The 15,454-nt window shown below is 42.6% G+C and overlaps 1 protein-coding gene across 1 annotated transcript in view; it reads right to left on the reverse strand.

Annotated features, from left to right (window-relative positions):
- Window positions 1-11,900, reverse strand: part of LOC127693698 (hepatitis A virus cellular receptor 1 homolog) — a 36,002-nt gene extending 24,102 nt beyond the window's left edge. Inside the window, exons 1-4 of the mRNA XM_052194757.1 lie at window positions 11,714-11,900; window positions 11,194-11,263; window positions 2,290-2,347; window positions 748-1,086 (exon numbers count right to left, since the gene is read on the reverse strand). Of these exons, the coding sequence (XP_052050717.1) occupies window positions 748-1,086; window positions 2,290-2,338 (388 nt within the window). The 5' untranslated portion in view covers window positions 2,339-2,347; window positions 11,194-11,263; window positions 11,714-11,900. The remainder of the gene's footprint in view (window positions 1-747; window positions 1,087-2,289; window positions 2,348-11,193; window positions 11,264-11,713) is intronic.
- Window positions 11,901-15,454: the final 3,554 nt, after the last annotated feature.

Here is a 15,454-nt window from a genome sequence, read left to right on the forward strand (position 1 = left end):
CTTTTATAGGCTCGCTGCAGCTGTCCATCTGCTATTACACTGACGAATGACCAGTGAGCAGATGTTGGGGGGAAACACTGTCCTATCAGGATATTTCCATTTCTCTAACAACAGTTTTTGTGATATGATGTGAGACCTACTTCAAAAACCTAAGGCAGGTCAGGGAAGAGAGTAGATCCCCCACCTATACCTGTGGCCTGTGCTTAGAAGGTCAGCTGACCATTGCTGAAGCCAGCTTATCTGGACAGCAGGACCTTGCATTGTCTGCTTTTCAGGTTACAGTTGTTACAGCTTTATACTGTTGAGAACACTGTTTTAATGTCCTAAGGTATAATTACAGAAAGGAGGCAGTTCTTAAAGTCAAATACATTCAACTTAAATAAAGCTCCCAACTGTGCTTCAGGATGGAGGGTGGATGCAGTTTCACGAACAAACAAGATGGCCCCAAGTATAGTTAGGACATGGATGCTAGTCTTGAATTAAGATTGATCTTAGGACCTCATCCAAGCAAATAAAGTTGTTCTGCAACTCAAAAGAGAATACTTAAGAACACTAGGTTTGGTGCCATATGCCTATATTCTCAGGCCACAAGATACATGAGATTATGTCTTTTAAAACATCAAATGCCAGTGTTTAATCATCAACATGTTTATAAGACCTTCAGTTTTCTTGTTATAGGAAAAGATCAAATTATTAAAAGACCCCATTCACTTGCAAAATATAAACAAAGGAAACATAGAGGCTTACCTGGTTTAACTTGCAATGAAAAGGTCACTTTCTGATCATTAAACCATCCAGGAATCTCCACTCGACAACAATACAGACCACTGTCACTCTCAACTGCATTCTCTATTGTCAAGGACACATCTCCTTCTGAAATACGTCCATTCAGTTTGTATCGAGTGCTCGTCCGATAATTGACACGGTGACCATCGGTCCAAATAAGTGTATTTTTACAACGAGAATACGGGCATTGCCCTCGGCCCCAGCACATCGTCGTGACTCCATGATATGTTGAGTAAGTACACGGAAGTGTGACAGGGTGACCCACCACCCCCTTCACTACTACATAAGAATCCACGGCGCCTGTGATTTTTCAAAAGGGAGAGGAAAAGAAATGGGGAATTAGGATTCAACATTTTCCTACAACTTTGTTTTTATTTTTTTCAGAAAAATTAAAGGGGGTGGGACTCAAGCGGAATAAAACTTGTATTATGAAAGAGAACAAGTGCTGAACAGCTCTAGCTTTTCTTTATCATTGTTTTTTTTTATCCCCTGAGGCCAGTCTGAATTAACAAAGACCTTATTTCCAAGACAATTATGGTATGCCTTCTTCCCCCTCTCCCATAAAACCCCTTAAATTAGAATTTTTTTTTTTAGTACATAACTGAAAGCAGTTTAAATAAACAAATGGATGCAAAGAAGTGGAATGAAGTCTGATTTTGACGAGCCATCATTCATGGAAGGGACTACTACACGTATGCATGGACACTTAACTATTGATTAGTGCTGATCACAGGTGCTGCAGTACAGAAGGAAGCTCACCTTCTCAGCTGTAGAGAAGATGCTAAGCCTTCATTGGCCAGAGGAGCAGAGGGTTCAGCCTTCTTGGAAAAGACGGACCCCAACTACCTCACTCCAGTCACTTTATACAAACATTAATTAATTAGTTAAGTGGAGCTGAGAAAGATTCCAACTACCAATGTGATCTTGCCCTTGCTTCCAGTAACAGCAGACAACTCATACAAATATGACCTTTTTGACCATGGCTAACCAAAATCAAAAGTAAAAACACCAGGTTTAGTGGAGTTGTGTGTTCTCACAGAAGACTAAATGTAGATTCTCTAGAGAGACATTTCTACAAGGTCCAAAACAGTCTCAAAACAATTTCTCATCATCTAATGATTGACCCAAACATAGCAAAGGCTTTGCTGAAACATTTTACTCAAAGCCAAACACAAAGGATTTACTACACACTTACCTTAAACAGACATAAAAGTTTTACTACACATATCACTACACTTACCCCTACCTGTCTATCACATGCAGGCATGTGTACTCATGTTTGCTTGTCCATCACATACATGCATCCCTTGCTTCACATCTTGTGAATCATGTTTATTTAGCAATCAGTTTTGAAACTCATACATGTTAAGGGAATTCTTTGGACCTACAATTTACCCAGGTTCTCTGCTCACTACATATCCCGTGATCAAACAAACCCGAGGCTTGTCATCTCTCCTGCCACCTCCAGCCTTCTCAGCATCCCCAGCCCATCGGCTCACTTACCTGGGAGAAGCAGTATGAGGCCTGAAATGAAGACTTGAAGAGGAATCATGGTATCGACCTGAAGGACAGTGACAAGACTCTCTGGTTAGCTGTGGCACTCAGCACACTATGTCTGATCAGGTCTTCACCCTGACTCTATGATTCCCATGAGCCACTCTGCCAGGGCACAGTGTCCTCCCAAACACACACTTCCTTCCTGCCCTTCTCACATAGAGCCATCCATATGATTTCTGACCCGGACACAAACAAGGCAGCAAACACAGAAAACTGAAGGCAGACATTGGATTGTGTGCTCTGGGTAGAACTCTAAGCCAAGGCTAGCCTTCTAATGGCAAAGATGCACTTGCCCTCTGATGGACATTGTATTGTTTCTCCTCAAATTCATACTGGTGGTCCCTAAAGCTTAACTACCTTAAACACAGCAAAATGGGCTGAGCTAGACCATGGTGCCGCACATGCAGCCACACATGGTGATTGAGGCCACATTTTCCCGAGTGATGTTTAGAGATACCTAGAAAAGCACTGGGTACAGAATCAAAGTCTTAGATCCACAGAGCTCTCATACCTAGATTTCTTCCTAGGTAAAATAGCACTAATGTTTGCTCTGCTTCCTGGAGAATCAGCTGTGAAGGAGACCCTGAGCTTCTTACTCACATGCACTGAATACCCAAGGAACCCCAGGGCAGCTATCTTTAAGCCCATTTATGGAGGATGTTACATGTCTTCAGATTCCAAGTTGTAGATTTCAGCTTTTGCTTCTTAATTGTTAAACCATAAAAACATGAGTAAGCCTGCCTAGTACTTCATTAACTCCATTTCTGGACAGAAGATTCTCTGGCTTCCTGTCAGAGAGGAAAGAAGGCTGTTACCAGTCTTAAAGATAGTACTAGCTTTCACAACAAGCATTAATTCCCTGCTGGCCCCTTAACAGCCATTTGCTACCAACCCCCGCATCTCACCTAACAGCCTGTCCTCTCCTCATGACAGTCAGAATAACTTCTGACATGTACTGTTACATTTTCACACAGCTAGCTTCCACCAACCCTGAGGCTAAGACTAAGAAGATCTGAAATCTGTACAAGAGATGTCAGGTGGAGTGGTGGCGGCCATGCCTTAATCCCAGCTCTATGGAGGCAGAAGTAGACAGATCTCTGTGACTTTGGGGCCAGGATGGTCCACAGAGTGAGTTGTAGGACAATCAGGGATACAGAGGGAAATCAGAGAGAGAGAGAGAGAGAGAGAGAGAGAGAGAGAGAGAGAGAGAGAGAGATTCTGTGTTCTGCTGTGTCCCATCTGCCTGCTTTTTCCACCAGGATACTTGGAAAATACACTGATTTTTGGCTTTCTATTTTTCCAGCACTCGGACAATTCACATAGCCTCTGCCACAGTGGAACCCAGTACTTATTCCTTATAACCTAGTGTACATCATATTATTGATCCAGGTTACTCCAAGTTGGGTCACAATAATCCTTTATTCCCTTTGCAATAAGAGCTATGTAAATAGTTTTGTGTCATGCAGCGCATGAACATGCCAAGGCACACATGTGGTCAGAGAACAGCTATGTGGAGGAGGTTCTGGCCTTCTATTTACAGGCTTTGGGGGTTGAGCTGAGGACTAGGACTGGTGGCAAGTGCCTTTATCTGCCCAGCCATCTCATGGGCTCAAAGGTTGGCTCCATTTTGCATTGTCAAAAGATAGAAGAGCAAATACCAAAGTGTGTCACACAGAATTGACACATTTTATTCATTTGGAAGGCAAAATGTTTCCATGCTAGTTGTACTACAGCCTAAGGTCAGGCAAACATCGATGTCGGTCAGAAGGATTTTTGAACAGATTTTTTATTTCAATGCCATTATTACTAATAAACTGGAGAGGAGTGTGAGTCACACCAACAGAGATGTAAAATATGCAGAATTGTGCAAGCAGCTTACAGGGATGGGTAAGTGAACAGCTAACAAATAAATTCACAAACAATGAGACAGATGGTCAATGTATAATCAGACCATGGCATGTCCCACTGACAACCCTAGCTCATAGCTCTCTCAAGGAGCAGGGAGCCCAATTTCTTATCCAGAGGTTTTTGCAAAATCTCACTTATCTGGTCCCTTCCTAGGGCTCAGATTTGCTGCCCTGACCACCTGTCCCAAGGCCAGGTGGACTTCCTTCCCTGCTTTCATCACCTCAGGACTTTGCCAGGTGGTGTTCTGTCTTGTCTCTTCCTTAATCCACAGCTTCAATTTTTTCTCTTTTCTTTTTTTTTAAAACTTCTTTTTTTTTTTTTAATTTATGTTATGTATACTATAGCTGTCTTTAGACCCACCAGAAGAGGGCATCAGATCCTATTACAGATGGTTGTGAGCCACCATGTGGTTGATGGGAATTGAACTCAGGACCTCTGGAAGAGCAGTCATTGCTCTAACCACTGAACCATCTCTTCAGCCCCTTTTTTCTCTTTTCTAACTGACCCCTGAATAACTGTCTGGGACAATCCTCCTGGGCCACCTGCAGTCTAAAGCAGCCTCCAGTTCCTCTTCCTCATCTCAGTTCCTCATAATATATATATTGCCAGAAATTCACTAAATTTTCCAGCTAATACTCGTGGCAATTTTCATGCCCCTTGTCCAGAATGCTAAAATTACAGCTGTGTGCCACCATGCCCAGTCAATGGAAATGTCTCCAATGAAGATGGTATTACATATGAGCTGTGTGAAATACTGTAGTCACTAGTGACTGATTTAGCAACTGAAATATGTCTATACAAGTGAGTAAAAATAATTTTTTTGAGACAGGGTCTCTATATGTAGCCCTGACTGTCCTGGAACTCACTATGTTTCTAAGTCTGGCCCAAACTCACAGAGATCCACTGCATCTGACTCCCAACTCTTGGAATAAAGATATGTATCATCATACCCAGCTAGACTGAGTCAACTTTGTAAACATTGAATTTTATTATCTATTAAATTATATAGGTCTCAGTGTAGATAAGTCCACTTGGGAGCAGTTGCTGGCTAAGACCAGAAACACCAGATCCTGTAGAACTAGCCTTGTAGGGAATTCTGAGTTACCCCAGGTGGATGCCGGGAACTGAATGAATATCCTCTGCAGCAGCAGGCTGTGCTTTCCACTGATGAGCCATCCCTTCAAGCCTACAGTTGAGTAAATTTTATTTCATTTTTCCACATAATTTGACCTTAATTATTAAGTTATTTCAGATGAATATGATGTTGGAGGACACCCAACTGTAGGTTATATAACCCTTTGAGGCAATTTAAGTGTGGATAGAAGGGATGGACAAATGGAAATTTAAGGGTACCAGGAGACCTTCATTCAGGGTTAGCAGGATAAGAGAACAGGAAGAAATCTCTTAAAAAATGACAAGGGAGAATTAGGAATGATGGCTCCTATCTGTATGCACAGCACTCATAAGACTGAGGGGGGTGTAGGGTGAGGGGATTTCCATGAGCGTAAGGCATCAATAAAGCAAAGAGCAAGATGTAAGCGAGCTTTGGTCGCAACTTTAACATTGGTGACAAAGGCAGTATGATTGACAGTTCTGAGCTAGCCTGGTCTACAAAACAGAAAAAAAAATTAAAGAAGCAAAACAAAAGCAAGTGACAGGACAGGTTAATCGCTGAAGGAGGACAGGTGGAGGGAAGATTCCATCAGTAATGAGAATGAGAAGGTGGGAGCTGAGGAGCAGAGGCGTCAAAGAACCAAATCCTCAGGCTTGAAGCTCCCCACACTAGCCCGTGAGCTCTCACATTTGCACAGGATATAGTCCAGTGGAATGTCTTATTCCTTTATTGGTTACCATTGTAATACACTGACTCCTCCTAGCTGTGTATGACTGTGGGCATGCCATGGACTCTTGAGAAGGGGAGAAACCCTTCTCTGGAGTTGTTTCTCCCCTTCCACCTTTAGGAGGATTCCACATCAAACTCAGCTGCCAGGCTGGCCAGGCACTTTGCTCCCCTGAGCCTTCTCCCTGGTTGATGGAATTCTTCTTCATTAACTTGAGCTTTGCAGTCTTCCTGAGTCACTGCCTTTTAGGGTCAACTTTGTCATCCCATGTGGGGTGACTCACCACCTACAGGGGAGCAGTGTGAGGTGACAGGACTCAGTGACCATCACTGAATTCCCAGCTCCTTACTAAACAGCTCATTTGTGGAAAAGTAGGGAAAACACACCCAGTGGAGTCTCTGCTCTTGCTTACTGCAGACCTCTCTGAAATACTCCACCAGCTTGAATTCACTTTATTTCCACACAGGGCAATGTCCCGTTGCTCCCCTATACTACTAGGTACTCACTGCATGCACTCCATCTTATCCCAACTCCAGCAGCTTCTGCCAAGCCTTCATGTATAACCAGAATCCTGAAATCCCTTCCAGAATGGTCTTTTTATGTCCCAGAGCCATCTGCCTGCCAGCCCTGACTGCTGTGTAAGTCAGCCATTTCCCTTAACTTATTATTCACATTAAAAATGCTAACATGGGGGCTGGAGAGAGCTCAGCAGTAAGAAGGGTCTACTACTCCTGCAGAAGATGCAAGTATGGCTCCCAGCAACAAACTCAGGTGACTCACACCCACCCTTAGCTCCAGCTCCAAAAAAATCTGGCAGTTGAGAAGGCTTCTACATTTAAATGCACATAGGCACACAATCATAGGCATATACACAGAATTTAAAATGACTATGAAATCAGAAATATAAAATTATAAGGTAATCATGTTTAGTATAGCAAACTGTACTATTCATACTAAAATTTTGCTCATTTCACATTCATTGCATAGCTACAGTATATTATACATGATAGCATGAATTTTGTATATACCAATGAATCAAAGACCAGGTCTCAAGAAGGTTGTGTCTTTGTGGGAAATCAATACATTAAGAAAAACATGTAACATTTAACTAACTATATGTAAGAGAGAATAAATAGTCCATGCCCAGTCACACAGGGCTTAGGTCTGTGCAGACAGTATTCCTAACCCTGCTGGATGGACAAGTAAACAGATTATCCAGCAAGCTCAGGAAGCTTCGGCGGCAGTGCTGGAAGGTACGGGTACAATCTTAACCTGTACTGTCAAGCTTAAATGCTCTTTCTAATACCTTCACACAGAACATATTTGAGCAAAACTGAAGAAGGTTAGCCAACCAAAAAGGGCTGTGAGGGGAGAAGACAGAGAGAGGGGAAAGGTGCAGATGCAGGAGAATGCCTGAGGCAGGGGAGAGGGCAGGGCAGTTGGGACAGTGAAGAACAGCAAAGAAGAAGAACAGGGGGCAGGGCAGGACAGGGACAGGAAATGCTCTGTGAGGACTCTTTTTCCCAAGGACACAGAGAGTCATTGCTGGGGTGTGGGAGTCCCAGGAACTGGTGCCATGTGAGGATTGCTGTGACTGCTAGGCTGACAAGCAAGGACACCTCAGAGTCTTTGCAGGAGTTCACTGTGGGAGAGAGACAACAGAGAGCAAAGTGGTCGAAGGGATCAGGACTCTCGTTGGTCAGTGGGCTCAGAAGGCAGAGCAAAGTGGGAATCCTGTAGGCTGGGGTCTGCAGAGGGAGATCGAGTTACTCAGGTCTGAGCTGTGCATGAGGGGAGGGGCTATCAGCAGAGGAGGGAAGAACTGCTCACATGACAGGGTTTGGAAGAGATATCCTGGCTTTTTTTTGTCATGTTGAGTGGGAGATATCTTTGGGATCACATAAAGACACACATCAGTGGAAACAAGTGTAAAGGAGAAGACAACAAGGTGATGGCTGGAAACCCAGAAGACTTAAGGTGCTGTGAGCTGAAGCTGTCTACATTGTAGCCTCTCTTTGCTACTTTGTAATTCTTCCTCCCACCCTTTATCCCCCATTACCCCTCAATTTGGACTCTAGCTTTCATATACCATATGAAAAATTCCCAGAATTCCAACTGTCACATAATCACAGAATCTGCTTCAGGCAAAACCAAACCTCTACTAGAGCATGAGGAAAATCACAAGCACCCTGAGGACAGTCTCAAGCAGCCTGACAGCCTCACACCTGGGATTAAACTAGCCAGGTTTTGTGGTACACACCTTAAATCCCAGCATTTGGGAGGCAGGCAAATCTCTATAAATTCAAGGCCAGCCTGGTCTACACAGTGAGTTCCAGGGCACATATAGAGAAACCCTGTTTCAAAAAACCAAACAAACAAAAGCACAAAGCATTTTCTTATGATAGTTTTGTGTTTTTTAAAATAAGGTAAATTCCAAAAGTGTCACTACACTAAGAGGCTGATGTCTAAGGAGCTGGACATGGACTCAAGATTCCTAAGGCTGTTTGATCTTGACTGAGTAGAATTTGCAGATGGCGGAGGGATACAGTACTGACCGTAGAGTCAAAGCTATCTCAGGGTATCTTAGATCTTTGAGTAGCCATTAACCACAGAGCTCAGCTTCTTACAATCTCTTAACTTTTAGACACACCTTGAAATGTAGCCTGGGTTGGCTTCAGCTAGTTTCATCTGCTCAGAGGCTGGGAAGACAATAAACATCTCTGTGACCAGAAATCCCTTTACCTCACTGTAGCTCCCATGTCATGATCCACCAGTGTGGTTGGTTGGTTGGTTGGTTGGGTGGGTGGGTGGGAGGGTTGGTTGATTGGTTGGTTTATTAATTTATATAGTTATTTTGGTAGGGTCTAACTGTAGCCCAGGCTAACCTTAAACTCTTTCTATCTCAGGTTGGTCTCTCACAAATTGAGATCCTCCTGATTCAGAATGCTGGGATTGCAGGCATGACCCAACACACCGTCCTACCTCTGTGCTTTATACAAACACTGATCCTTGACTTTCATTTCTGGGACAGTCAAAGTTTGTGTTTGGCCTGAAAGTACAGGCCTGTAACCACAGCTTCTCAGCTGGCTGAGGCTGGAGGATCAAGAGCTTAAGGGCTATCTAGGCTACCTGAGCAACTTCTTAAGACCTTGTCTCTAAATAATAAATGGGAAAATGAGTTTGGATGACTGGAGTTATAGGTCAGAGGCAGAGAGACCCTGGTTTCCACCTTTGGAAAGCACAAAAAATGAGGAAAAAAAATAGATAAACAAACAAAAGTGCAAAGCATGATGGAACACGCATTTACTCCAGAACCAAGAGGCAAACTCCTGCAGATATCTGCGCATTAGAGACCAGTTTGGTATGCACAGCAACTTCCCTCCCAGCCAGAGGTACACAGTAAGAGCATGTCTTTAAAAAAATAAATAAGATTCTAAATGAAAAACAACTTCATGTAACGCTTTCCCATCGTGTAATGTCATTCAGTGAGAGTTGATGCCCTAAAGTCATGATCACTCTAATTTGTATAATAAACTATTTTATTAGCATCTTAAAGATAACACCAAAGTTTTATATAGCCAGAGTTTGATAATACTCACACAGAGAGATAGAGACAGACATATACAAGGAAAGAGAAGACTGGTTGGGTAGTTTGACAATGCAAACTCTCAAGTAGCAAGGTTAGCCTCTAATTGACCCTGTAGCAATGTTGAGCTAGAACCAGTCCTAACTGCCTCTGACTCCCAAGGGCTGGAATTGCCAGGGTTAGGATTATAAGTGTTTGTCAACATGCTGGTACTTTGGTATTTTAATGATAAAATGAGCAGTATAGAAGCTGTGGTCCAGTTTGGGTGGTAGACAACTTGCTAAGCAAGCCCTGAGTTCGATGTTCCTCATGAGATAAACTGGGTCTAGCTAGAAGTATATACCTGGAATCACAGCAACTGGGAAAAGGAGGACCAGAAGTTCAAGCTCATCCTCAGCAAGGCTTCTATTCTGAGGAAATCCTGGCACACAAGAGGCCCTGCCTCAAATACAGTGACAGCAAGAACCAGTCACGGCAGTTTATACTTGGAATCCCAGACCTCAGTGGAAGACTGCAGTGAGGTCTAGGTTGGTGAGACTTCATATTGTTGTAAGAATCGAACGAGAATTCATTATGATGTGTTTCCTGCACTGCCTGACTCGTGGCTTATTTTAAAAACTTCAGAGTTTAGGTGGGGGAGAGACTTGGGGGAGGAATCTTTGGAGCGAGAAAGCACACCCTGCAGTATATGAACGTAAGGGGAAGTACCGATCAGACAGGCAGATGGCCAGATGAGGAAGCCACAGTCTGAGGGAGACCTCATCAAGTCTGCTTGACATAAATACATACGTTTAAAAATATCTTCTAAAGCTTTCCTCTAAATATCTCCCCCAACACAGAAAAAGAATTCACTGACAACTCAGTCACTAAAAAGTAAACTCCAAACTCAAAAAAGGTGCCCCCCTTTCCTGGACTGGCCACACCATCCCCCTCTCCAACACTCCCAACAAAGCAAAACTTTTCTACTTCTGGCCTTGCTATGTTCACAAACCTAACACAAAACCTCAAATCCCAGTAGCCAATTTGAAGCTCTCAATTTACACTCCAAACCAACATCCCTTATAAATACTTTTACTTTGCAAACAACAAAAGTCAATGAACAAGACTGCGAATACATCTATGCCCTCAACTTCTTGAACCCATTATCATATTAGACAAATTTGCATATTATCTACAGATGTGGGCCTAACTTATATAGGGCCTTAGTCTAAAAGTACCAGACTATGGCTACAGTTTTAATTTTATATCTTATATTAACTGAATTTAAGAAGGCTTTAATACCTCTTCTATAAAAAGCCATTATTCCATTTAAAGAAAGACTCACCATCCAAGAAGCCAAAGAACTCTATTAGATATTAAGTTGCCCTAAAGTTGCCCTAATGTCTACAGATTCATCATTGTCCTAATATCCCACACAGAATCCCACACCATCCCAAATGCAAAGCCATATAGTAGGAGCACTATCCTCATTGCTTCTCTCCAGCACAAGCCTACAGAAAACCAAACCGTACTTACCAGATAGGAGAGAGCCACAGCTTCTTCTTAGTCTCTCCTAGTCCTCTGCTGCTGCTGGACCCTTCCAGAGCTGCAGATGGATAAAGAAGAGTCTGTCCCAGAATTCCATCCTTATCTCCTGACCACACCTTCAAGTGTTTTGTTTGAAAATCGAGTTTCTCTAGTTCTACAATCCTTTTGCCAAGATAGTATCTGTTCAATTTTAAGGATTAAAACAAAATACTTAAACTAGCACTCAAGCCAGCAGAGGCAGCTGTATCTTTGGAGCTCAAGGCTACCCTGGTCTACATAGTGAGATCTTGTCCCCACAACAAACAAAAGCTAAGCCAAGCGGCAGTGGTGGCACTCTGCCTTTAATCCTAGCACTTAGGAGGCAGAGGCAGGCAGATTTCTGAGTTCGAGGCCAGCCTGGTCTACAGAGTGAGTTCCAGGACAGGCAGGGCTACACAGAGAAACCCTGTCTTGAAACAAAAACAAAAACAAAAACAAAACAAAACAAAACAAACAAACAAAAGCTAACTTTCTGCTGGGCAATCTCTAAGGCTTCAGCAAAAGTCTTCGTTGAGTTCAGATTCCAGATCTGGAGATCATGCTGGCTTTGAGAAGGTTTCCACAGAAAGGGACTTTGATCCACTGGACCAGCTTTCTTAATTGTAGATGAATAAATTGAAAGTCAGAAAGAGGAATAGAATATAGACAGAACCCAGTGAAGCTCGTGTGCAGAAGTGAAAACTGACTAATTATATGACACCAGTCTGACTTTCAACTAACATCATCCTCATAAATGTTTATTTGTAGCCCATGCTAATAGTGAACAGTTTAAGCAAACAAACCTAAGAATCTCTGCTTGTAGAAGTGTAGGGAGAGGTTTCCAGCTTCCAAAGCAGAGCGTTCCCATGTCCTGACACCCTTTCAGGTTTACTAACTCACCTGTGGAGTCTTCCAGAGTTAGGTAGTTGTATAAGACAGGAAATTGGATAAGACCATTTTCTGTTCTGACAACTAGAAAGTGCTACATTGCTCAAAGCAAAATGATTTCAGGAGGTATTACCAATTTACAGAGCCTCTTGCAATCCTGAAATCAAATAAATAATTAATAAACTAAGCGAGGCGTTCTTAAGGTTATTCTGTACAATGTCACAAGTCAGTTTGGTGCTAAAACTTCTGGACCATGACCATCTGAGTGAGTGTAAGATGTCGTTCCCACACCCACTCAGGGCAAGCAAGGCACATGGGTCAGGGAGATTTAACATTAGGTTTTACCAAATGAAATTAGGATGATCATTTCAGTTTGGATTCAGAGTAGTGGTGTTTGTTTTTCTCTCTTGTTTTGACACAGGGTCTCACTACGTAAGGCAGGCTAGACTGAAACTGCTGTGTGGCCGGGGGTAACTTTAGACTTCCCATCCTCTTGCCTCCCCTTGAGCTGGTTTCTCAGGTGTATGCCACCACCCATGGGTTCTGCTGTGCTGAAGATCCAACCCAGAACTCCATGCATGCTTGACAAGTACACTAAAACTGAGCCACACCCCAGCCAGGATGGTCCTCTTGCAAAGAGCTGTCTACACTCAAATCAAGATGTCCCAGAGTCCCTGAACACCAAGCTGAACAACCCTTCCCAGGAGCAGCTTTCTAAAAATGCGTTTTATGTTTTTCCAACTTCCTATCAGGGATCATGACTTAAAACAAAGTTGAGTCTGCTTATTAACAATGTGTGCTCTGGGGCTGAAGAGATGACTCAGCGGTTAGGAACACTGTTCTTCCAGAGGTCCTGAGTTCAATTCTCCCCAGCAACCACATGATGGCTCACAGCCAAAGAGAACAAAGTGATCAGATGTCCTCTTCTGATGTGTCTGAAGACAGCTATAGCGTACTTATATGCATAAAATAAATAATTCCTTTTTTTTTTTTTTTTTTGGTTTTTTTGAGACAGGGTTTCTCTGTGAAGCCCTGGCTGTCCTGGAACTCACTACGTAGACCAGGCTGGCCTCAAACTCAGAGATCTACCTGCTCCTGCCTCCCAAGTGCTGGGATTAAAGGCATACGCCACCACCGCCCAGACAAAATAAATAATTCTTTAAAAACATATATTAAAAAAACAATGTGTACTCATAGAGAATGTCAACAATACACTGGAACTCTGTGACTTGAGAATATCTCCAAGAAATATAATTTTTTAAAGAGTGCAACACAACCTATTCCATAGAAATCTATTTTTTGCAGACGTTTTGCGGAAAAAATGAGATAATAACAACATGTTCACATGTGTTTGTCTAGAGGTAGAAATGTGATGAGCCAAACCCCGAAGGCTCTTTGTTATATTCTCTCTGGGAGAGAAGCAGGCTGAAATGGAAGAGCCTTCATTCGAAGCCATATCTTTTTGGGTTTTTTGGCATTTTGTTATCATCGGAGTATTTTAAAGGACTCATTAATATTTGTATATTAAATGGATTATTTTGTTTGCTTTTAAATTCGTCTAATAGCTTGTGTGTGTGTGTGTGTGTGTGTGTGTGTGTGTGTGTGTGTGTGTACATGAATGTATGCCATGGGTATACATTCCCTTGGAAGCCAAAAGAGGATGTTGAATCCCCTGGAGCTAGTTACGAGCCATTGTAACCCATCTACGTAGATGCTGAGAAGTTAATCCAGATCCAGTGGAAGAGCAGCAAGCATTGCTGACACATCTCTTCATCCACAAGTTAGATGTTTGAAATAAAATTAGACAAGGGAGTAGCCAGAGCCCACAGCCTCGAGTCGTGAGCTGAATGAGAAGAGGAAGCCAGCTGAGCAGCAGCATTGATCATTCTGCTTCCTGACTGTGCGTGCGATGCCAGCAGACACCTCACGTTGCTGCAGACTCCACCAAGAAGGACTGTATCCTCAACCTTCAAACCAAAATGGCCCTTCCTTCCTTAGAATTACCAGTGCTGGGTTGTGGTGGTGCATGCCTTTAATCCCAGTGCATGGGAGGCAGAGGCAGGCAGATTTCTGAGTTTGAAACCAGCCTGGTCTACAGAGGGAGTTCCAGGACAGTCATGACTATACAGAGAAACCCTGTCTCAAAAAACAAACAAACAAACAAAAGAATTACCAGTAAATAAATGTTTAAGGACAAAAAGAGACCCACATGCACAGCAAATCTCCAAAGTATGTATTGTTACAAAGTACTTTAATTAACATGATTTTATTTTTCTCAGCCTAACTACACTACTCTTTCTTTCTTCTTTCTGTCTTCCTTCGTTTGTTTCTTTCTTTCCTTCCTTCTTTTTTTAGTAAAACAGATTGTCCTGAGAGGGCATCACCAAGTGCGTGGAAGGATAGGCGCCTCCAAGCATACGAACGCTGCACTAAACTTTTCCCCTGTGCCTCTGGCACAACAGGGTCTTCCCCAGTTTCTTTTCTATTAGTTTCAGTGTGTCTGGCTTTATGAGGAGGTCCTTGATCTACTAGGAGTTGAGCTTAGTACAAGGAGATAAGAATGGATCAATTTGCATTCTTCTGCATGCTGACCTCCAATTGAACCAGCACCATTTGTTGAAAAGGCTATCTTTTTTCCACTGGATATTTTCTGCTCTTTTGAGAAGATCAAGTGACCATAGGTGTGTGGGTTCATTTCTGGGTCTTCAATTCTATTCCATTGGTCCACTTGTCTGTCACTGTGCCAATACCATGCAGTTTTTAACACTATTGCTCTGTAGTATTGCTTGAGGTCTGGGATACTAATTCCCTCAGAAGTTCTTTTACTGTTGAGAATAGTTTTAGCTATCCTGGGTTTTTTGTTATTCCAGATGCTCTAAGATCAAGAATTGACAAATTGGATCTCATAAAATTACAAAGTTTCTGTAAGGCAAAGGACACCATCAATAGGACAAAATGGCAACCAACAAATTGGGAAAAGATCTTCACCAACCCTACATCCGATAGAGGGCTAATATCCAATATATACAAAGAACTCAAGAAGTTAGACCCCAGGGAACCAAATAACCCTATTAAAAAATGGGGTACAGACCTAACCTAAACAAAGAATTTTCACCTGAAGAAATTCGGATGGCCGAGAAGCACCTTAAGAAATGTTCAACATCATTAGCCATTAGGGAAATGCAAATCAAAACAACCCTGAGATTTCACCTCACACCAGTAAGAATGGCTAAGGTTAAAAACTCAGGAGACAGCAGGTGTTGGCGAGGATGTGGAGAAAGAGGAACACTCTTTCATTGCTGGTGGGATTGTAAGATGGTACAACCATTATGGAAATCAGTCT

Source organism: Apodemus sylvaticus, chromosome 10 (assembly GCF_947179515.1).
Source record: "Apodemus sylvaticus chromosome 10, mApoSyl1.1, whole genome shotgun sequence".
Lineage (NCBI taxonomy): Eukaryota > Metazoa > Chordata > Mammalia > Rodentia > Muridae > Apodemus > Apodemus sylvaticus.